The sequence below is a fragment of the Amblyomma mixtum genome, chromosome 4 (genome assembly GCF_055824585.1).
Source record: "Amblyomma mixtum isolate Tamu chromosome 4, ASM5582458v1, whole genome shotgun sequence".
Classification (NCBI taxonomy): Eukaryota; Metazoa; Arthropoda; class Arachnida; order Ixodida; family Ixodidae; genus Amblyomma; species Amblyomma mixtum.
In genome coordinates this window covers 115,317,381-115,341,285 of record NC_143015.1, presented here as the reverse complement: position 1 = coordinate 115,341,285, position 23,905 = coordinate 115,317,381, and the positions used below count along the sequence as shown (strand labels likewise).

The 23,905-nt window shown below is 47.9% G+C and overlaps 1 protein-coding gene across 3 annotated transcripts in view; it reads left to right on the top strand.

The window, feature by feature from the left end:
• LOC149347988 (receptor-type guanylate cyclase Gyc76C-like) overlaps window positions 1-23,905 on the top strand; it is a 321,612-nt gene that overhangs the window by 245,181 nt on the left and 52,526 nt on the right. For all 3 annotated transcript variants that reach the window (XM_089587835.1, XM_089587834.1, XM_089587836.1), the window contains exons 4-10: window positions 4,124-4,195; window positions 4,999-5,242; window positions 15,507-15,653; window positions 17,170-17,342; window positions 18,606-18,747; window positions 19,995-20,197; window positions 22,944-23,052. In XM_089587835.1, the coding sequence (XP_089443961.1) occupies window positions 4,124-4,195; window positions 4,999-5,242; window positions 15,507-15,653; window positions 17,170-17,342; window positions 18,606-18,747; window positions 19,995-20,197; window positions 22,944-23,052 (1,090 nt within the window). The remainder of the gene's footprint in view (window positions 1-4,123; window positions 4,196-4,998; window positions 5,243-15,506; window positions 15,654-17,169; window positions 17,343-18,605; window positions 18,748-19,994; window positions 20,198-22,943; window positions 23,053-23,905) is intronic.

Sequence of the window (23,905 nt, the reverse complement as noted above, 5' to 3'; positions counted from 1 at the left end):
GGGCTCCGCGCTGGTGCCCGGGACTTTTTTTGTGAGTGCAGCAAATAAATAGTAAAAGTAAATAAATGCAAACATAAATAAATGCGGTAAAAGTAAATGCTGCTGAACGAAGGCAGACGTAATTTCGAGGAATCGTCTGCGCAGCCGGAGCAGACGAAAAGGGAAAAAAGTAAATACAGAAATAGCACCGGAACCTGCATGTACTGTTAGCATGGGTAACACGGAGACGTATTTGTCGGAAGTCGGCTCGAGCGTCGCTGTATTGCAGCTGTAATTGTTCTTAATCACCGCCGAACATAATTTATGTACATAATCGCGCTTACGAGCATGCTATAGGTCTTCGTAGAATTTTCCAGGTTTCTGTCACTATGTTATCAGTTTGGAGCCCTTTCCACACCCAGAGAGATGCTGATCCTTTTTCTCACCGATATGTTGTCGCGTATTTTGCCGTGGGTTTGTTTCACTGCATAAGTTTTATTAGTAGCTAGCCTATACTGTATTCATGTGTTCCTTATATTGTATGTCTTATGTTCTACTGTTAGGAGGGGGATTTCCTGTGATTGTATTTCAAAGCCTGCTGTCAACTTCAGACGGGAAACGAGGTCTTGTCAGACCTAACTCCTTTTGCCTTGTCTTCCACTTTCAGTTGAAAGAAAATAAAGTGAACTGAACGGAACTATCTAAAAACGCGTGATACCTGAACTCCCTGCCGTTAATTGTTCCGCGAAAAATTCTGTGCCTTGTTCCATTATCCAGATGGCCCGACTGTTGACACAGCCGTACTAGCCTACGTCAGGTATGCTTGTTTTAAAAGTGGCGTTACCTATGGACCATCTCAGGCAGTGATCGTCTCTGAAAAAGCCCGTCGTAAAAAGTCGCAAAGGAATTCCTAGCCTCTAAGACTCAATAGGGTCGTTGTACAGAGGCGCCATTTTTTCACTAATAACGCTCGAGCTACGATTTCTCGGTCGGTCAGCGCCACATTACGAAGCTCGGGAAGCAAGAGAAACGACATCGCGCATGCGCACAAGGCCCTCTCATAGAACGAACGTCGTCTGCTCGTTGTGATTTGTACCGTTGCGCTCACAGGACGACCAGTATACGTTACCGTCAGTGCTTGTGTGAGCTACTGTGCTGTGTTCCTTACAAAAGTCACAAAATTTGAAAATTTTCTTCTTTCACTAAATGCAAAACTTGTCACTGAAGGGGTTAAACTCCCCTCCGGCACCGCGGCACGAATCACCTCGCGATCTCCAAGCCGGTCCCGGCGCATTTCGCGCCGTCAAGAGGCGTCCTTCGTTTTTCCGAGCTTCCTCCCGAACAAGTTTCGGTGGGCGTGGACCCAATAAGAAGGTCATGAATCACGGAGGCCACTATCCAGCGACGTGTGTATAGGGATCTCGCACTCCCTTATTACGTCAGCTCTCGCTCCCCCGTGTATCTGCGCCTTCCGCGTGATGGAGCGTGTCTGTAGGCGAGTAAGCACGCCCTTGGGACCAACGCTTCTCGTCGTCTTTCTCGATCACGCCCCCTAGCGGAGCGAAACATAGATGAAAGTTCAGATTCTTCTCCGTAACTCACTGCCCTGCGGCCTTGGAAACTGTCCCTTTTAAGGCAAGAGCCTTTAATGCCTCATCGTTGTCGACAGAAGGTTGTCAGCAGAGGTGACACGCTCTTCGGTTGGTCGAAATGGTTATGACGTCAGAGAGCGCGGATTCGAAGTAATGAGGTCACCCACGGATGCCTGACGGCCCCTTTTGGAGCAGACGACAACCAATAAAATAGTTGTCGTCCGCTCCGACAGGGGGCGTAAGGAGTCCGTGGGTGACCACATTACATACCTCATTACGGTGAACAGAGCCATGGATACAACCGAACTCATCGAAGCAGAGTCGTGCTAAAGAAGCAGTCTAATGTGTAGTCAAATAAAGCACCAATACAGCACAGTCTCGCAGCCAATTCCAAGCAGTGCGCCAGGAAAGGCTTTCGCCTTGCAGCACTTTAGAGAGCCAAAGTGCCCCGTGAATTTTTTATCGATTCTTCATCACATACCTTTGTGTAGGGTAGCCAACTGGGCATCGCCTGGTTAACCTCCCTGCCTTTCCGTCCTTTTCTCTCTCTCTCTCTCTCTCTCTCTATACCTGGCAGATATTTCTGGGGCCTTCACTTTTTCAGCGCTTGGATTTGTTCTGCATGTTTTGTGGAGATTTCTCTGACATTTCGAAGTCTTTGTTTTGATGCAACCCACAAAAGGGACTCCGGCACCACACATTCGTTTTCTTTCCGATTAAAACACAATGTCGCACCAACCTTGTAAGGAGCTCAGTTGTTGCAGCAACAGGGGCCTAGTGGTTTGAGCATCCGTCTCGCATGCGTGAGTTGCGGGCTTCGATCCTCAGTGGCGCCGGGTACCCACCGGTGGTACAATGGGTGCAAGCTTTTCCATTGGCCTGAGCTCCGCTTCATTAGGGTGAATGCTTGGGAAATGGGTATTTGATCCCACCATGAGCAGACGACAACACATTGTGCCATGACGCTCTTTGCTTACAGGTGCCTTTGCGCCATGAAAATCCATCATCATCAAGATCATGTGTTTCTTGATAGTCTAGTTAACTCAATTTGTGTCAAAACTGCAATGTTTGGGCCGTCTCTTCATGCCTTCTAGCATATGCAGGGTGTTTCACTTAAAGGTGCACTGAAGAGGAATCTGAACTCGTCTTTCTGCCGCGGGAACTCGCTCTACACGTTCTCAGCATTCTTAGAAACCTCAATTTATTGCCCTGTGTGGCCGATTTTCCTAACTAAATCGAATTAACGTCCGGCTCCCGCCTTTATTTTTTGAATTCTCCCCGTTCGGTGGGCGGAGCCGACCAACGCGTGGAGTGCCTTGCAGCCAGTCCCGTAGCGGCTTGCCGCTCTGCCATCGGCGGAGTAATACGTAGTAATCCGTAGAAGCAAATCGTCCGCGCGTATTTTTATTTCTGCGGGCTTATTTTGCGGCTATATTATCTGCGAATGAAACTATTTATTCACGGAAACCTAAAAAACAAAATAAAGCGAAAGCAAAGCCTCCACGGAGCTGGCTGAAAGACACTCCGCGCATTGGTCGACTCTGCCCATCGTACGGGGAGAATTCAAAATAAAAAAGTGGGAGCCGGACATTAATTCAATTTAATTAGGGAAATCTGCCACACATGGCAATAAGTCGGAGTTTCTAAGAATGTTCGGAACGTGTAGATCGAGTTCCCGCGGCAAAAAGACGAGTTCAGATTCCTCTTCCGTGTACCTTTAAGACTTTCCTCAGTTTTTAAAAGAAAGGCTTTTTGAATCGAAGAGCGCTTTTTCGGCAGAGCTTTGTCAGCGCTATTGTACATCAGGATACAGCTGAGACTTGCTAACTATCAGGCTGGTTAACTAGTATTGAACAGTTAACTTTTTAACCATTACTCTTAGACTCGTTCACTATTGAGAGGCGTGTAGCCCGCCGTAGCAATATCGCCCGACAAATTTTGGCTATTTCGACGAGTTACGTCCACCGATGAAGTTGCTTTTCCTGCAAGCTTCTCGAAAGCGCATGCATTTTGGCGCGATGTAGCCAAAATTTGTTGGGTCACGGCGCCGAGGGTAATTGCTTTTTAAAATTCTAAAAACTGCTATGTACATTATTTACGATGGGTTACACGCCTCTGAATAATGAAGCCTAACGGTAATAGTCAAAAAGTGAACTGGTCAATATTCGTTAACCAGCCTGCTAGTTAACACATTTTAGCTGCATTCTGATGTACTTACTACACCGCTAACAATGATATGCCGAAAAAAAAAAGCGCTCTCCTAACTCAAAGAGCCGGTTTTTAAAAAAATTGTGTAACATCTTATAGGTGAAACACCTTGTATATGCTCCTGGTCATGCACTAAATCCTTCGCTAGCGCTTGTGCGTGTCTTCTCGTGCATATTGTCTTCGTTTGTGCGTTACGATTTCTTTTTATTCATGTGTAAGGTCGAAGAGGGTGGGGGGGGGGGGGGGGTGGAGTTATAATGCAATTTCCTACATTAAACGATGTCTCTTTATTGAGCTGACTGTGCTAACGCTCGCGCTTCTCCCTTTCTCTCTTTCGCCTACAGAAATGCTCGGACGCCAGCGTAGCAACGATTGAAAACTCTACATTCGCCCGCACCGTGCCTTCAGCAGCTCTGGTGAGGGGACTCCCCAATATGTTTTCCGCTGTTCTTGTGCGCAGAAGTGGGCTGTGAGCTTGAGAGAGGGCCGATCGTGGTGACACGCGTCTTACGTGAAAGCTGCAGGTCTCTAGAACTTTGTATTCGGTAACTGCGGCGACGGCACGAACTGCTGTTGCCGAAGCCAGTGGGTCGACTTGTGCATCGATCCATGAATAGGCGCATAAATGGCTCGTGACGTCACGGGCGCCATGATGGCGAACCGCGCATAGCTTCCACTGTGCCGGCCGGACCAGCTGGAGACAAGAGGAGTATGCCGGGGGATTTCTTTTTAAGGCGGAAGCCTTTAATGCCTCATCGTTGTCGACAGAAGGTTGTCAGCAAAGGTGCGAAGCTTTTCGGTTGGTCGAAATGGTTATGACGTCAGAGTGCGTGGATTCGAAGTAATGAGGTCACCCACGGATGCCTGACGCCCCCTTTTGGAGCAGACGACAAGTGATAAAATGGTCGTCGTCCGCTCCGACAGGGGGCGTAAGGCGTCCGTGGATGACCACATTACATACATCATTACTGCGAACAGAGCCATGGGTACAAACGAACTCGTCGAAGCAGAGAGTCATGCTAAAGAAGCAGTCAAAGTCGGCAGTCAAAGTGTGTTGTTGTAATGTGTAGTCACAATGTGTAGTCAAATAAAGCACTAGTAGAGCACAAACAGTCTCGCAGTCAATGACAAACAGTGCGCTAGGAAAGGCTTTTCGCCTTGCAGCACTGTAGTGAGCCAAAGTGCCCCGTGAATTTTTTTTCTGTATTGCGTCGCGCAGGTCGTACGCAGCGTCATGGCGTTGCTGCACTTCTACAACTGGCGCAAGTTCAGCATCGTGCACGAGCAGTCGACGCTGCACACGACGGTGGCGCAGTCGCTCGACGAAGAGGCCAAGAAGCTAGGCTTCAAGGTCAACTCCAAGAATGCCTTCAACTCGGACCTGAGTTGCTGCGAGCTCAAGAAGCTCTGCTGCCTCAAGGGCATGACCGAGATACTCGACGAGACGTACCGCAAGACGCGCAGTGAGTACACGCACAGCCCGTGGGGGGGGGGGGGGGGGGGGGGTGCGTTCTTGCTAAGCACGCCCGCTTTGTGGAGGCATTTCTGTACGATGCGCACTTGCAGAATTGATCGGGACCGTTTAGCCTTTACAAAAATGCCGCATAAAAAATTTGCAGTGGTTTAGCTCTGATTAAACCTGGAGGATCGTGAAACCAACGAGGAGAGAGAGGCGATGGAGAGCGCGCGGCAGCGGCGGCGGCCCCGGCACGCTAGCTATGCGCCGCTACTGCGCGTGCGCAACTAGCGAGCGCGGTGGCGGCACCTCTTGAGTCACCCGCGCAGCGACGGCGGCGGCGCGCCAGCAGTGTGCCGTGTGACGTCACTGCTCCTTGCGCATGCGCAGTATGGCCTTTCGTCAGCTCCGCGAAATGGCTCGGCGACTCGCGTAGTGTTTCTTTCGCAACAAAATTCTCTATAGACTTGCTAGACATTTTCTTTTGTCTAGCATAGTGTGTATAAAAAGGCTACTAAAAATGTACGGCCATAAGTATATAGATTGTTTATAGACTATAGTCGGATAAAACTGAAGTCTGCAGTGAAGCTCCGCCCTGATTCAGGACCGCCGCACAGAATGCCTCCATGACGAAAAAGGAGTCAGTTGTTAAAACTTTTCTTTTTACCTAAACATGAAGCTAATCACAAAAATATAGCTAGTTCTAGAAGTCTTATACCTGACTTGTTAAATAAAGTGAAACATTAAAGTTTACAAAGCTGGTTTCGTTTACTGTTGTAATTGGCTAGCAGTTATATCGTGTGTGCGCAAATAGACCCACGCCGTATAATGCTTCTCCCAGCTGAACGGGCGCATTGTTCGAGCTCAAATTTCGCACAGAAATGATTTTGTCGGCAGAATTGTTTGATGCTACATCTGTTTGGGCTACTTTTCTGAATAGATAAAAAAAAGTCGCATATTCGCATCGTCTTCGGCGATGGCGAAGGAAATGAAGCTGTTCTGTCAGCGATCGCACTGGTGGCGCCATCTCGTTTGTTAGCCGTGTTTCAGCAAAGGAGAGGGCGTTCGGGAGGTTTGAAGACGCTCTTTCAACTGTTTTTTTAAGGGTCACAGAAAACTTAGCTTGGCCAAACTAAGTCTTCAGCAAACTAAATTTTCTGTGACAATTAAAAAATCAGTGGAAAGAGCGTATTCAAACCTCCCGAACCATTGTTCAATCTTCACGGCCAACAAACGATGGGGCGCCACCGGTGCGATTGCTGACAGCACAGCTTGATTTCCTTCGCCGTGTCCGCAGACGATGTGAATATGCGTTTTTTTTATCGATTAAGGCAAGTAACCCAAACAGATGTAGCATGAAACAATTCTGCCGACCAAAATGCCATTTCTGTGCGAAATTTGAGCTCGAACAATGCGCCCGTTTAGCTTGGAGAAGCATTCTATGGCGTGCGTTTATTTGCGCAATACGCGATACCGGACGCCATGGACCATGGGCCAGTTTTAACAACTGCTTTATTTTTAGTTTTATCCTACTATAGTCAATAAAATTCGTGTACAGAAAGTGTATTGAATAGAAAGTCTATGCACTATCAACAAATGTCTATTAACAGTATATAAACTTTCTAAACGGATTTGAAAGGGGAGAAAGCTATTGTGCACGAGTATTTTACGCGGCGGTATTGAGTGAATAGCACAGAAAATTGAGGACACAAGGCGGGACAAAACCAAGAACAGAAAATATCGCGTGTTGCGCTAATAAACGCGCGCGGTAGAATGCTTCTCCCAGCTAAACGGGGGCATTGTTCGAGCTGAAATTTCGCAGAGAAGTGGCATTTGGTCGGCAGAATTGTTTTATACCACGTTTGCTTGGGGTATTTACCTGATTCGAACAGCATAAGTCGGATAGTCACATCGTCTGCGGCGACGACGAAGGAAATCAAGCTGTTCTGTCGGCGATCGCACTGGTGGCGCCATCTCGTTTGTTGGCCGTGAAGATTCAGCAATGGAGCGAGGTTCGGGAGGTTTGAAGACGCTCGTTTAACTGATCTTTTAATGGTCACAGAAAACTTAACTTGCTGAAAACTTAGTTTGGCCAAGCTAAGTTTTCTGTGACCATTAAAAAACCAGTTGAAAGAGCGTCTTCGAACCTCCCGAGGCCCCCTCCTTTGCCGAATCTTCACCACTAACACGCGAGATGGCGCCACCGGTGCGATCGCCGACAGAGCGGCCTAATTTCCTTCGTCGACGCCGCAGACGATGTGACTATCCAACTTATTCTGTTCGAATCAGGTAAGTACTCCAAGCAAACGTGTTATAAAACAATTCTGCCGGCCAAATGCCACTTCTCTGCGAAATTTCAGCTCGAACAATGCGCCCGTTTAGCTGGGAGAAGCATTCTACCGCGCGCGTTTATTTGCGCAACATGCACACCGAGGCTTTTCGCCTCACTAGGAGAGGTGAGAGATATGCCTGTGTGACCTTCTCGCAGTGAATGCATGTACACGTGTATTCACCGCTGTTTTTATACGATTGCGGTTGCGCGCCAGCCACCGGAGGGGACTATTACAAAATTTCTTCAGACACTCTAAACACTGTCTATAGACTTTTGTCTATAAAGTCTATAGACTTTCATACACAAATCGTATGGTCAATAGAACTCCTATAGACATTCTGTAGATTTATAGCCATACACTCTTAGCAGACTTTTGTCTAGACAGCCTATAGACTATGAATAGACAAAAGGGGCTATCTATAGGAAGGCAACACTCTATAAGAAGTCTATAGACAGATTATAGACTATGAATAGACAAAAGGAAACATCTATAGGAAGCCAACCGAGGCTATAAGAAGTCGATAGACAGTATGCATACCACTTTGGAAAGGGGCGGGCTCTTCTTAACAGGCGCTCACAATATCTGCAGTGACATGTCTGTTCCCCGGTTCTACGCGGCGACCTTTCGAATAGTGCAAGTGACCACCCGTGTCAAGGTGGCCGTTTGACATGGTGACATTGCGGTGCTCTTGGTTGCTGACGTCCACGTCGCCGCCGCGAGCCTTTGTCATGCAGTTTTCGCATGCACATCCGGCATACTTTTGGTTGGGCTCCCAAAAAAATAAATAAATATAAAAGTGCCCAGCCCACATCGCCTAAGGCACGACGGGCAGCGTGCAGCTTCCAACATACGTTAGAATGAGCAATAAAAGGAAATAAAAATAATGAGTCCGGCCTGCACCGCCAGGTGGTGGTGCAGTGTGAATCGAACGCAGGTCTATCTCTAGGGCCATTTGGTTCTGGTTCGGGAACGCGGTTGCTTTCAGCTCCACATCTATTTTTGGCGCTGTTCCTTTATTCTACAAAAGTCGTACGAAGTTCGAAAGAGCTGTCCATATGATTGTGCAACGCCCGCGGAGCGCAACATAAGCGATTAAAGTTTCTCTGAGAACTTATATGGGCTTGTATGGGAATGTTTCTTGTTTTAGAACTGTGCTGGTGTACCAGCTAGTCAGTAAAGTCTTAAGGTCGCATGGTTTTCTTTTCAGCCGATTAAGTGGACCCGCCGCGGTGGCTTAGTGGTTAAGGCGCTCGTCTACCGATTCGGAGTACCCGGGTTCGAACCCGACCGCGGCGGCCGCGTTCCGATGGAGGCGAAACGCAAGAGGCGCCCGTATGCTGTGCGATGTCAGCGCTCGTTAAAGATCCCCAGGTGGTAGAAATTATTCCGGAGCCCTCCACGGCGGCGCCTCTTTCCTTCTTTTTTCACTCGCACCTTCCTCCCTTCCCTTACGGAGCGGTTCGGGTGTCCACCGAGATATGTGAGACAGAGTATTTCCTTTGCTCAAAAACCAATTTACCAATTTATTTATTAGTAAGCGTTATCCGTGGCTCCTCTAGCTGTAAATCGCTGAAGGTTAGAGCCCTCGTGCTCACCTTTCAAGACTTCAAGTGCCCCTCTATTACGCGGCCGAAAAGCCAACCGTGTGGGCTGGATTCTTTTCACCAAGGTTGCGCGAAGCTGCCTTTCGCAATACTGTCGTGCAGAAGACAGCTGTATAGGCCACTGAATAGATGGCCACTGAATAGACAAATCCTTCAGACAATGCAACTCATGCGGACAGTCTATAGACATTCTATAGATTTGTGGCCGTACGCTCTTATTAGCGTTTTGTCTATAGGTGAGGTTCTTCGTTTTCGGATAAAACCCGATTTTTACACCCCGAACGTGTTAAACCCCATTTCATGGGCACAGTGGTTCCCCGATTTCTGGAACTGTGCCCATGGAACTAATCTGCCCCTAGTTGGCGCACGAGCTAGAACTGACAGCTCTTATAAAAATGGTCTATAGACAGTCTATAGACTTCTTATTGACTCTATTGACTTCCTTATATATTGATTTTTGTCTATTCATAGTCAATAAGAGAACTTCTTGCTGGGCTAGTTGGTAATTCATTGTAAAAGTAAAGGCGCCAAAAAACCACACACACACACACAACCCGTTCTCTTGTCTTGTGTGTGTGTGTGGTTTTTTGGCGCCTTTACTTTTACAATCGTAGTCAATAGACTGTCTATAGACAAAAGCCTACTAAAAGTGTATAGCCATAAATCTATAGATTGTCTATAGACCGTCTATGGCGTTTGTGTTGCCTATAGACTGTTCTCGAGGATTTGCCCTTAGAAAGTCTATAGATTTTACAGACAGAAGTCTATAAACACTCTATAGACTGTCTAAAACTTCTCTGTAAGGGAGCAGCCCCTCAACTCGCGACCGCTTTCAGCTGCTGTGGCGTACACCGTGGTGTGTGTTACACTGCGCCTTTGCTGTTTCCTATGGCGGACGCAGTCCCAACATGAAAGGAATAGACGAAGGTCCCGCGAGCAGGACGCATATGAAGTGGGTCGCCATAGGTGCGCCCTAGCTCTGGGAACTTTTAAACTTTTGCGTGCGAAGGGTCAGGGAAGATAGCGTACCCTGGAAGACGACGGAAAGCGGGGCAGGGCCTAGAGGTAAAGGGAGAGGAGGAGGAACCATCTCCTCCTGCTTGACAGTTACTGCGCCATTTCCTTTCCTCAAAACCACGTCTTCTTTTTTTGTGCCGGAAACGTTTCCGGCACGTATTGCTGGCTTGTTCGTGGTTGCAAAGGGAAATTCTATCCGGCACACAGAGAGCAAGTGTGGATTTGAGAAGAAACGCGGTGTTAATGATAACCTGGTTTTATTTGAAAGGGGGCATGCAAGGTGTGTAATGTGCTGAACAGATAACCATTGTTCTCCTTGGACCGCCGCGGTGGCTCAGTGGTTATGGTGTTCGGCTGCTGACCCGAAAGACGCGGGTTTGATCCCGGCCGCGGCGGTTGAATTTCTATGGAGGCGAAATTCTAGAGGCCTGTGTACTGTGCGATGTCAGTGCACGTTAAAGAACCCCAGGTGCTCGAAATTTCCGGAGCCCTCCTCCACTACGGCGTCCCTCATAGCCTCAGTCGCTTTGGGACGTTAAACCCCATAAACCAAAGCAAACCAAACCTGGTCTCCTTGGATAGCGTAGTGGAATACAAGGAAAATGAAAAGCACCCGGGAGCGGCTTGGTGCCAGATGGGCAGATAAGATAACGGTGCTTTCTGAGAGGCTGTCGTGGGGTGGACGCAGCAGCCTTTCTCGTAATCCTATACACAGGTCGTATTTCTATAGCTGGCTCATCGGCAACGAAACCTCGGCGTCAGCGTTGACCAGTAGCAGTGTTCCCAGAAATCCCAGATTACGCCACCCAGCTTGTATCAATGAGAATTAAATTTCATCCGAAGGTGCGGGGTATCGAACCCTTAATTGACTTTAAGATTTAGAGGTGAGCACGCAGCGCATAAGCCACGAAACAGCGTTGCTTCTCGGCGAACAAAGGCAAACCTAGTATTTGCGTTGTCTTACGACTGTATGCTAATGAGCAGGCGTGTCATTAGAAAGGAAGAGAAGAAATTTTTAAAGGCACTGGTCTTAACGCAAATATCAAGCGAGCATTCCATCAAGCGGTGACTGATTCTTTTCTCCATTCAGAAATGCTCCCAATTGACAAGCACGACTGTCGTTTAGTTTCAAGTAAAAAAAAACCGCCTAACAGTCCCGGGCGCCCCTGGTTCGACCCCTGTTGCATAGCCATTCAGATACGCTTTCAAAACTCTCTCCCAATAGTTTTTCTCTGTATATTTTTTTCTTCCGGTGCTCACCAAGCATGACTCTTAAACATAAGCGCTTTGGGACGTTAAACCCCAATAAACCAAACCAACCTTAAACATACTTTTTGTTCCTTTTTTTGATAATTTTTATCATTAAGTATGGCCTCTTTAGTGTTCAAACTCGTTGCCGAAGTAAAAAAAAAAATTCAGGGGAGCACTTTGTTGACCTGAAGTGCGGTGAGGCGAAAGCGCTTAGCGCGGTGTTGCTGCTTGTGTCACTGATGTGTGGTTAAGATGTTAATTTAGTACACAATTGTTTGTGAATCTTAAATGCTGGAGACACTGGAGGGCATTTGGGCGGCATCCGTATGATTCGACGCCTTTCTGCAGACACTCTCCAAAAGCGTCTTAGACAAGGAGAACTGCATGTGTGTTGGCAGAAAGTAGCGTAGCCATTAGCACGCTCTGCTGCGGAACGGAAGTATGGTGGTTCGAATCCCATCGTGCACAAAGATTTTTTTTCTGGTCTGACTAGAAAAGTGTTCCCCTAAGTACTGAGCGGTACGTGAGCCAGATTCCCGCGCGGACGCCAGTCCAAGAACTTACAGTCAGTGTCCCGCCGAAATCCAACCCCGCGCGGTGTATTCTTGCACGTTTGCCTGGAGCCGGCCGCCGCGATTTGCAGGGTGCAAAGTTTCCTGCGTCGCCCACCCGAGGGCGTTGGTGCAATGCACGGGCGGCGACGAGACAGAGGAAAGCGTTGTGTCGCGCTCTGGCGCGCTTGCCCGAAATAACCGCGTTATCGGAGCCATTCGACGTCTCGTCTTCTCTCTGGCATGTTGTCCGTGTTCCCGTCGGGCGCACCCAGTTCTTTATTATTTTTTTGTCGCTCCCGCCTGTGCCTTTTCTGTTCTTTAGCTCTCTCTCTCGCTTCTCTTTCAGCTGCGGTCAGCTTTTCCTCTGACCTTCGTATTTATCCTGAAACTCGCGCGCGCGCGCCTGTTTCCGCTTTTTATTACGCGAACGCCGTCGCCTCTCCTTCTTGCCTGAGCCGTTTTTCCTCCAGGCCTAGCTTGCGCATGCTCGCGCCTTGTGTGCGCGCATCGGTGGTGGTGAAAACTTTATCAAGGCGACAGCCTTTAATGCCTCACCGTTGTCGACAGAAGTTTGTCAGCAGAGGTGTCACGCTTTTCGGTTGGTCGAAATGGTTGTGACGTCAGAGTTCGCGGATTCGAAGTAATGAGGTCACCCACGGATGCCTGACGCCCCCTTTTGGAGCAGACGACAACTAATAAAATAGTTGTTGTCCGCTCCGACAGGGGGCGTAAGGCGTCCGTGGGTGATCACATTATATACCTCATTACTGCGAACAGAGCCATGGATACAACCGAACTCATCAAAGCAGAGAGTCGTGCTAAAGAAATAAAGTCGGCAGTCAAAGGGTGTAGTCAAATAAAGCACTAATACAGCCCAAACAGTCTCGCAGCCAGTGCCAAACAGTTCGCCAGGAAAGACTTTCGCCTTGCAGCACTTTAGAGAGCCAAAGTGCTCCCTGAATTTTTTTGGTGCACTGGGATGGGTTTTAGGAGAGAGTGGAGGGTTTCACCCCTGTCCTGCTTGGGTGGTACGTAGCCCTCATTCCGGCACGTGTGTAGCCGCTGCCCGCGCTCTTTGGACCAGAGCTCTCTGGGAACCCAGGTCCGAGCAGTCGGGCAGGGTCTCTTCCTAACCCTCTCTCGATAGCTGATTTATTATGTGTATCTGTGCATTTTTTTGACAGGCCCATACCATATGATACACGTCTACTCTCGTGTCACAGTATTTGCGATACCCCGAGAAAGTCGGGTCTTTATGTTTTAAAATCGCGGGGCGTAGGAGTGACCCCGTTTGCAGCCTTGTTGTTGCTATGTGCCCGCTGCGGCGCTGTGGAAATTCTACGCCACATCATCTGAGGTGTTGTTCCTCAGTTGTGCCCAGCAGTGCAGTTCTTCAGGAACGTGTGTCGGACTTCCATTTTCACAGGACCAGCTGCCCCATTTCGCGGGGTACAGATGCGGTGTCGGAGCATGGCACTCAAATCAGGCGTGCTTACCACACAACTGCACCCGATTATAGCTTCGGTGCCTCCTCGTTGTTTTGGAGGACGCGCGCTCTGCTCTGGCATAAAGCTCATTTAGCTTGAATCTTTCTTTGCAAACAATAACGCGGTAAGAAATAATATTGTTTCTTTTATTGCGTGAAATCTTAAATTTATTTATTTAAACCCAGCACCGCGGTCCGAGGAAAGTATCACAAGATTCAGGCAGTACTTTCAGGTTCCACATTTGTGAATAAAATTGCCACTGCAGTCTGATGAACTGGAGAAATGCGAAAACATTAGCGTTTGAACGTCAGCAAATTTTGTAGCGACAGCTACACTACGCCAGCCGCTTTGCGAGGTCAGCGTGGCTGCGCGCTGAGCCGTGGCACCACCGCTCTGCCAGCTGTGCGCATGCTCGGACTGACGTCATAAGGCCCATCTCCATGGGCGCATCCAAGGCGCACGAGCGCAGCGTCTACGCGTACCAGCGTACGCCGGAGCCGGTCTGCGCATGCGCGGCGCGCAGACGCGAGCTGGCGCTTGGCAAATATCTGTCCATGGAAGTGGCCGCTGGTTTGCGGTCGGTGTAACCAATCAGAGAACGCAGTTCTCTCGGCATCCTTCGCGCCGTTTGCTTCGCCGAGCCGAGCTGAACGCGGTAGCAGCGACAGGTCATCGAGTTGCATATGTTTTCCGACGCTTGTCGCGGTGCGGCGCTGGGCGCGTAAGCGCTGCGCTGGTGCGCCTCGGATGTGTCCACGGAGATGGGCCCACAGCTGATGTGCGCGCCGCGCGCCTCGCCGCTGCGCCGACGGCGGAGCAGACGTCGCCCGCGTCATCAGTTGTGCGCATGCGCGGAGTGATGTCAGAGCACGAAGCTGGTGTGCGCGCCGCGCGCCTACGTTACGCTAGCATTTCGAGCCTTCAGCGTGGCGGCCTCCGTGGCGGCGCCGTGGCTGGTTACGTGTTTGGTCACGTGGGGCGGAGTCGCGGCGCGCCGGCGAAACCGAGTGGGAGAGGAGTGGAGAGGGGGGAGAGAGTGAATCCACGTCCAGGGACGAAGATGAAGAAGGAACGCCCAGTGAAACTGAGCGGCGAAAGACGACTGTGCAATTCGACTGAGCGAGTTCCACTCGGCCAGTTGTAACTATCGCGTCACTCCAGGTTTAACCAGAGCTAAACCACAGCCAATTTTTTTATTTGCAAGTCATTGTTGCCGCGTGACATTTATCACGTGACCCTATAGGATGACGTCGGCAAGTTTTTTGCGTCATTGTTGTCACAGGACATCACGCGACCCTCGATGACGTCGCCAAATTTTTGCGTCATTGCTGTCACGTGACCCTTGGATAACGTCAGCAACATTTTTTTTTGCAAGTCATCATTGTCTAGCATCAGTACACACCCCCAACACACTTTACCATTGTACACACGAGAAAGCGTTCACTGCGTGCCCCTCTAACACGCTGTAAACAAAGCAAAGTAGCATTAGCATGGGAGCGTTGCCTTCCCTCTCAAGCCTTTCTAAAGAGACGGCATGAAACTTGAAATAAGCTGCAATAGGGCATTGAAGCGAACCATTTCGTTTGACGTTACTAATAAATCAACCCGCTCAATGTTCAGCCACAATCGTATACTATTTTGTCATGACCCTTCTTTTTAGAGCATTAGCTCATTCCTCAGTTTCGCGCCGTTGTCAGCGGTGGCCGTAGCACCACCTGCCTCGGTGGACAGGTGGCGAAGTGTAGAGAAGGAAATCCGCCTCTCCGGGTGCTTGTAAGCTTCGTGGGAGTATATATAGTTGTCATTTTGGTGCAGATTACATTATTTTGAAAAGATTGACGTTGACAGTTTTTTATCTTCATAGTAGCGGATTGCTATCACGAATAGATACGATAACGGCTGCCACCATCATTTTGAGCGACCGCCGCTGTCACTTAGTACGTGAACTCTGTGGGGATGGCAGTGCTGGGAAAATAAGTTATTGTATACGATCTGCCCATTTAACGTGTGTGCGTTTCCATGCAGTATACGTGTACATGGGCAATTATCGAGACCTGCACACGCTGCTCATCGCCATGCGCATGCGCGGACTCACGGACAACAACGAGTACCTGGTCATCATGATCGACCACGACATCCTCTCGTGGGAGGACTTCAACATCAATTTCTTCGGTAGGCAGCCTCCTCCTCATGCTGTGATGACTCATTACCAGCGATTCAGGACCACCGTGTTCAGGACAGCGCCCAGCCAGTGCCGCTAAGCCTAGCAGCCTATAATTTTGTTCTCCAGCCGCTCGGTCATTCTCTTTCTTTCTTATGTCACAGATGACATACGTGCAATTTTTTATTGTTCAATGCTACACGCCACGTGGTGGCAGCCATGGGAACTAAAAGCGCATGTCCCGGATTCCTGGTAATATTTCAGCTGGCAGGACTTGATTATATATCCCACCGGGCACTGAAATGCCCTTGGATGTCCCATGGACGTCCTAAATGTCCACAGTAAGTCCAAGAGAGTTTCAGTGCCGGTTGAGTTGGCCTGTCGGGACATAAGTTGGTGCAGGGCCATGAGGTGGCACGGACATTTCAGCGTGTTTGTTTTAATTGCCTGTATCGTCCTGTTATTAATCTATGCTGCATGATGTTAAAACCGTTTTCCAAGGGAAGTTAAATGTTACAGGGGGTGGCAGAGAGTCACATGATTAGATTAAGAATCTTGTGCCAATCTGGTGGCCGCAGTTGTTTAAGGACATGACTGATTGCAGTGCATATAATACATGGGCACTGTACACATATCCTGCATACATGCAGGTGCAAATGAAGCAAATAGCTTCTTTATGATGCCTGGCAAAGCCACTGAAAGCATTGGATGCACTCCTGTAGGCAGCATTAATAAATGTACCGATTGTAGCATGGTACGCTCACTCAGCATAGACAACACGGCACATTTGACAATTTGTCAACTGTATCAAATGATGTTTGCATTCAAACCTCTATCATTCGTTTCAAAACAACTAAAATTATGTAGTCTTCTCTTTCTTCCTGTCATCTGTTATGAAAAGACTATAAGTACCTTATTTTAGTTACATCTTTTCTTTTCTGTAATGATGCGTAGGACACAGTACATGGACCACCACGAGGTGTTCTATGACCGTTAGATTACTTATAATTAAATTTCTTCGCTCATGCCATTTCGGTTTCATCACCTGAACGATGGCTCTGGGGTGTAAAAAGGTTTAGGTCATGTGAGGCATCAAAAAACCTGCAATACCGCTGATGCATTGTTCTTTGTTATCCCAACTCTTGAAGCAGGCTAGCTTCAGCCCTGTAGTGAATTAAAACTATGTATCAGCGATTATATTGTTCATGCCTCATATGTGACGTAAACACTTCTTACCCGTCACAGCCATCATTTGGCTGCTGGAACCGAAACCAGAACAGCACCAAGCAATTAAATTAAAAGCTATTTAGCGGTCTTGCTCTGAGGTGATCCATGTACTACATTAATTGCCTCATGCATCTTTCGAAAGAAGAAAAAAACGCGAGCAAAAGTTTGGCGTCTCTAGTCCTTTAAGCTTCAGTGTTCCCTTTTTTGGGCAGGCGGAGCGCTCATTTAAGCTCGCTCCAGCTCGTTCGCCTCGTTGATTGCGATCATATAGCATCACGACGCGCATCCCACGTCGCGCAGGCAATGTGCAGGGGAAGGACATGCGGGCATTGAACGATGCGTGCAGCCAGCTGATGGTCATCGTGCCCAGGCCTCCTGCTGGCGAATTTTACTCCAACTTCACTGAGCACGTGCGAGAGAACAACCGGAAGGAGCCTTTCAAGTTTCCTGCTGGGCTGACCACCTTCAAGATGGTTCGTACTACGGCCCTCATCGCTGTTCGCCAGCGTCAGCTGCCTTGTTCATTTTGAGGCCATATGAGCCTGTACTGCACATTTTTTCTTCTTTTTTTTTAAAGCGTGGTTATAACTGTTTATTTGCACAAAGAAAATTTCAACAACAGCAACACTAGTCTGCACTTTCCTATAGGCTAGTCTGCTCACCAGTCTGCAGGTGTCTTTCAAATGTTCACCACCTAGACACATTCTAGACTACACAAAACTTTCATGAGTGTACACCTGCTCAAGTGTTGCAACAGCGAACCATCACAGCTGATTGAAAAGCAATAGCTGGTGTGTGTTTCTTGTATTTTGCCTCATGCTGCGTACTGCATACGGTGAACCCTAGACGAACTGCGCGCCAGTTAGAGCAGCTCAGAGTGAGGCGCATACTCTCATGCTGCTGTTTAGTATGCAGTTTGAGCAGCATAGTTGGATCAATCAGTAAATCAGTCACTCACTCAGTCAACCTCATTAACAGTAGGGCAATTAAAATCTGTGTGAGGAGGATAGGTGGCAGACAGATTAATCAGTTAGTGAGTCGTTCGTCCTAACTTCAAAACTTTAAAAGCAAATAACTTTAAAAGCAACATAATTGTGCCGCAAGATGGATACAGGCTGAAGAGGGTTCTGAAGCTTCACTGCGGTGTCAATTCCATTGAAGATTGGGTAGAAATCCTAGTTTCTCGCACAGGTGTATGTAGCATAGTGTGAAATAGTCTAGCTAACTGTATAAGAGGGGCTTATTTACGAGTAACTCATGAGGGAGGGCTATATTTTTGTAATGCATTCCTTCAACTTTTTTTTTGTCAGTACCCGCTTGCCACCCTTAAATTTTTCTCTGTTGTACAAACCCTCGTCTTTTACAGGTATGCACCAGTGATCTCACTAGAGCGCCCTTCTCAGCCTGCTTTTAGCTTCAGATATCTCAAAGAGTATCCACGATTTTTCATGTCCAATGGTCTCAGTGAAGAAGGCCGATTACGGGCGAATAGCGACTTGTTCACATTGCTGTTCACAGACTGTATAGATGCGTGACACTGCTTTCGCGGTCTTTGCAGTTCATGTAAGTTTATGTTCTGTTTCACACGATTAGCAGCATGGCATCACTGAATCTCTCAAGCAATTTGCTGTCATCCTAGGGCAAAGTGGGAGTGATTGTCATCTCTGTCACGTAAATAAAGGAGCTGCTACTTTTCTGATAGCAACAGCAATGCACATACTACGCCCTTTGCGCAGCACATCACGGAGTACGCGTCATACCTGTACGACTCAGTGATGCTGTACGCCGATGCCGTGACAAATCTGATCCGCAAGAACCACAGTATCACCGATGGCCGAGCAGTCATCCGGGAGATTATTTCCAGGAAGCGCTACACCAGTGAGTTGTTCCCTTCTGCTTGTTTTTATAATTCAAAATGTGCACATGCCACCCCCTGTGTGACATCCGGACGTCGTAATGTGTTGGAATTGGATACCTGCGTTCACCACCTAGTCAAGGAGTTAAGCTGTTTTCCAGCTGCGTGCCGCACATCTGTGTTTGGGGCTGTTGAGAATGCACCATCTGTGGCCTTGCTAGCAGGTGGACTTGGCGAGAGGCCGGGGCCAAACAGCTTTACCATAGTGGCCGCCATGTTTGAGACCACAGGCATGGCAAAAACCTGTGCGTTCCTCCAATCCTCTTATCACCGCCGGCCCGGTCTGCATTGAAGAAGCTACAGCAGTGCCATCTCCAGCAGTAGCACAGTGAAAGACGAGACAGAGCCATTGCTCAGTGCCATCCATGCTCATGCGTTGCTGCGGGTGACGGTGCTGCTACAAAGCCCCTCCATGCTCAGACAAGGCACCACCATCACGTCATGGGCAGCCTATCATAGCTGCCACTTTATCTCCCCAATGAGCACAAACTCCCCTGGATGTCCCAGGGACATCCTAAACGTCCACAAGACGTCCAAGGGAGTTTTAGTTCTCATTCGGTTATGCCGCATTGGTTAGGAGGGGGGGAGAAGTGAGGAAGAGCTTGGTGGTATGGTTTTAACTCTCTTATGTAACTTTACTATTTCGTGTAACACGGTCAGAATTGCCCCTCGAAGCAGTATCATGTGATGGGCAGCTTGTCATAGCTGCCACTTTAGCTGCCCAAGGAGCACAAACTACCTTGGATGTCCCAAGGACATCCTAAACGTCCACAAGATGTCCAAGGGAGTTTTAGTTCTCATTTGGTTATGCCGCATTGGTTAGGAGGGGGGAGAAGTGAGGAAGAGCTTGGTGATATAGTTTTAAATCTCTTATGTAACTTTAATATTTCGTGTAACACGGTCAGAATCGCCCCTCGAAGATGTATCACGTCATGGGCAGCCTATCATAGCTGCCACTTTAGCTGCCCAATCAGCACAAACTCCCTTGGATGTCCCAGGGACATCCTAAACGTCCACAAGACGTCCAAGAGAGTTTTAGTTCTCATTTGATTATGCCGCATTGGTTAGGAGGGGGGGGAGAAGTGAGGAAGAGCTTGGTGGTATAGTATTAACTCTCTTATGTAACTTTAATATTTCGTGTAACACTGTCAGAATCGCCCCTCGAAGCAGTATATCACAGTATGTGTGCTGTTGTGGCGGTGTGGTGCAGGCGTGACCAACGCCGTGATGAGCATCACGGAGAAGGGCGACGTGGAGGGCAACTACACTGTGCTCGCCTTCCTGCCTGTCGCCGATGAGAAGGTGATGCAGGTGCGCGACCGCCTCGCCAAGCTCCGCAGCGTGTCGCCACTGAGCATCACGCGCCTCTTCCAGCCCATCGGTGGCTTCAAGTACGCCGACAGGAACCTCGCCGTGAGTGCACCATCCCCCTGTCCGCTCATGCTGCGGCCACTTAGTTAGCTTACAAGTGTAACACTTCGGCAGAAAGTTTTCGTTCCACAAGTTTTGCTTTTCGGCTGTCATGAGGTTTTAACGGAAAAATAAAAATAAAATCTATCATAAGTCAAGTACTAAGTGTAGGCATATTTTATGTGGCGATTCATGGTCACTAAGTAAACATGAATATTAGCAATATTAACCTGCCATCCTTGTTCATATTAGCCAGCTAGCTGTGGCATACACACTATATCTAGCTGAATATTATGAGTACAAGTTACAGAAAAAATTAACTAAGTACACAAGCCAGGGATACGGTGAGACAATGTGACGCCCCGTCCTCTCAATCAACCCAACACAACAAGTCAACGAGCAATTCGAGCAATTCAGCTTTTGAAGTGGAAGTCGACTTCGACTTCAGTTTTCGTCTTACTATTCCGTCATTTCCATCGCTTTTTATTAATGGAGGTAGCATGTAGAGCTACAAGTAGAGCTCTTAATGCAACCATTTGTACATTAATTACTTGTAAATCATGCTCCAGTTGGCAAAAAGGCAGATAAATGGTAAATGAGTTTTAACCGCACTAGACTGCCATATCAATCACCGAAAAGAAAAAAAACGCGGTAATTGATCCATAGAAAAACAACACTCGCCAAGAAAAAAAAAACAATTCTGCTCTGAAATAAACATCGGAAAAAGTTTACCAATGTTCAGAAATTTACATATGCAAACCATATGTGGCGTGAAGAATTATGACCGATGCTGTGCCACCACTGCAAATGTTCCCAAGCCTACATTGCGTCCGCTATCGGATGGCTCCAATAGCTGGTAACACAGCGAGAACATTATTCTGTTTGGTGCGTTCTAAAGCGAACACTAATGAATGGCACCAATCGCTGTGTGACGCCACACGCTCAATGCAAGTCACAAGCAATTTGGGACTTCTGCATCTGATGGTACATTCCAAGGCTCTTAATTGGGCTAGTTGGTTTCTATAATTTGACATAGTGTCTAGTGCACAAGGGAGATGCACACAGAAGGAATACAGACAGGACAAACGCTAGACTTGCAACTGAAATTTTACTTCGCAAAGGACGTATTTATACAGGATTTTATCTTCCATTCTCCCTTACTTGCGCCGCTGGTGCTGCATACATTCCAGTTTATCACTTTTAGTGACGCCTGTGGCTTTTTGTAACATGTGGCTTTTAAGGTTCTATTATCACACTTTGACGCGACTGCAACTGCAGGCAGCACCAGCGGCACAAGTAAAGGAGAATGGAAAATAAAATCCTGTATAAACACGTTCTTTCCAAAGTAAAATTTGAGTTGCAAGTTTAGGTTTTGTCCTGTCTGTATTCCTTCTGTGTGCGTCTCCCTTGTGCGCTAGCCACTATGTAGAATTATAGGCACACTCCAGATATGGTCCCACGCGAAGCCCCCTTGGGCCCTTGCAACACCTTGTAGGGACCCTGCAACACCCCGTAAAACCCTTGCTACATACAGGGTATTTCACCAAAGTCTTTGCAAAAAAGTCGTAGCCGCAGCACTTCGTATAGGCGCTTATTGAACCCTTCCAGAAAGTGAGTATGACTAGAAGACCCTCTTGCCACCACCACTCCTCTTGCGCACGTGTTGAGTTGGGGTTTTAACCAACATATGTTCTCCTCTTTATGCGATTGTTTTTGGTTTACATAAACGATATCTGTTCAGGGATCGGGTCTAATATACTGTTGTTTGCCGATGATTGTGTTTTATACAGAAGAATTAGCAACGAATGTGACGTTGCGCAGTTACAAAGTGATTTATCATGTGTTCTTGAATGGTACTCGAGATGGCAAATGCAGTTGAACAGCAAAAAGTGTGTTCATGTTACCTTCACACGTAAAAAGACGAAGTTAGCATCTCAGTGCACCATCAACAACAATACAGTGATGCAAAAATCGCAGTATAAATATTTGGGTGTGACATTCTCGGCCGATTGTTCCTTGAATGCTCATATTGACACGGTGGTCACGAAGGCTGCAAAGACCCTAAACTTTTTAGAAAGAAATCTGGGTCACACGCCGCCTCACCTAAAATCAACTGCTTTTGTCACATATACGTTCGACCCATGCTTGAATACGCATGTGCGGTGTGGGACCCATTGCAAATAACATTGTGCAATAAGCTTGAAAAAATCCACAACAGAGCTGCAAGGTTCGTCCTACGTCGATACTCCAGAGGTGATAGCTGCACCGACATGAAAAACGAATTGGGGTGGGAAAGTCTTTCTTCTCGAACAAGGAAATTGCGCCTTAAACTGCTGTATCAAATATTTCATGACAAAACCGGCATTCAAAAGGAAAAATATTTACACAGGCCCCATTATGTCTCATCTCGTGTTGATCATTGCTTTAAGATTTTGGAATACTGTACCAGAACTAAGATGTATGCAAATTCATTTTTTGTGTTCTATATAAGTGAATGGAATCGCCTTTCATGTCAGCAAGTGTGCTGTATGAATGATAAGATGTGTTTTTTTTCATCACTGTAACCCCCCTGCTGTAGCGCCTTTGGGCTAAGCAGGGTATAAACTGAATAAAGAAAAATAAAGAATAAATATAGCAAGGTGGGAGCGTGTGCCAGACAGATGCGCAAACAAACTGACTGGTGATAGTGGCAGGCCTAACGTGTGCTTATCCTTCCTCGCTCCTCTCTTATTGATGCCGGGGCACAAAGGAGTTCGAGCTGAGCACCAACAGCAGCAATCTTCTGTGGAAGAATGGCCAGCCGCCCCTGGAGGAACCACCGTGCGGCTACGACGGCTCCGGATGCATCGCACCTCTGGGTGAGGTTTTCTGGTTGCCATAGCATCATTATCTCTGTATCTCAAGGTGTGGTGCCTTCTGGCGAAAATCTTTCCCAGCCCAACTGGTTTATGAAACAATCTCCAGTTGGTTCCAGTTGGGACCAAATGGGCCATTGGGTTCCAACTGGAACCAACTGGAAATTGTTCCATGAACCAGTTGGGCTGGGAAAGATTTTCGAGTACGAAAACTGGACTGCTGCATGGAAAAGTGGTTGAAACCAATGCATGGGGAGAGGGGTGCAGGCTCAGTTAGTTTCCGCAAAGTGCTCACTGTGCAAGAGAGGTGGCAGGTGTGCTTGCACCAGTTGTCAGCACAAAATGTGCATTCACGGTACAAGCTGGCGGTTTGTTTTCAACCAGTGGAGCTCGTTGGTGGGCGGAGAACAAACACACATGCTGCGCAGACCGTCGCATGAAAAAAAGCAAAATCTTCGTAGCTTCTGGCTGTGAATGGGGCAGAAATGTGGAGGCTAACGAAGAGGGTTCAGCTTAAGTTAAGGACAATGCAGTGAACTATGGAGAGAAAAATGGTAGGTGTAATGTTAAGAGATCGGAAGCGGGCAGAGAGGATGCAGTGAACTATGGAGAAAGAAATGATAGGTGTAACATTAAGAGATCGGAAGCGGGCAGAGTGGGTGAGAGAACAAACGCGGGTTAATGACATTCTAGTAGTCGAAATCAAGAGGGAGAAATGGGCTTGGGCAGGGCACGTAATGCGAAGGCAAGATAACCGCTGGTCCCTAAGGGTAATGGAGTGGATTCCAAGAGAAGGCAAGCATAGCAGGGGCCGGCAGAAAGTTAGGTGGGCTGATGAGTTTAGGAAGTTTGTGGG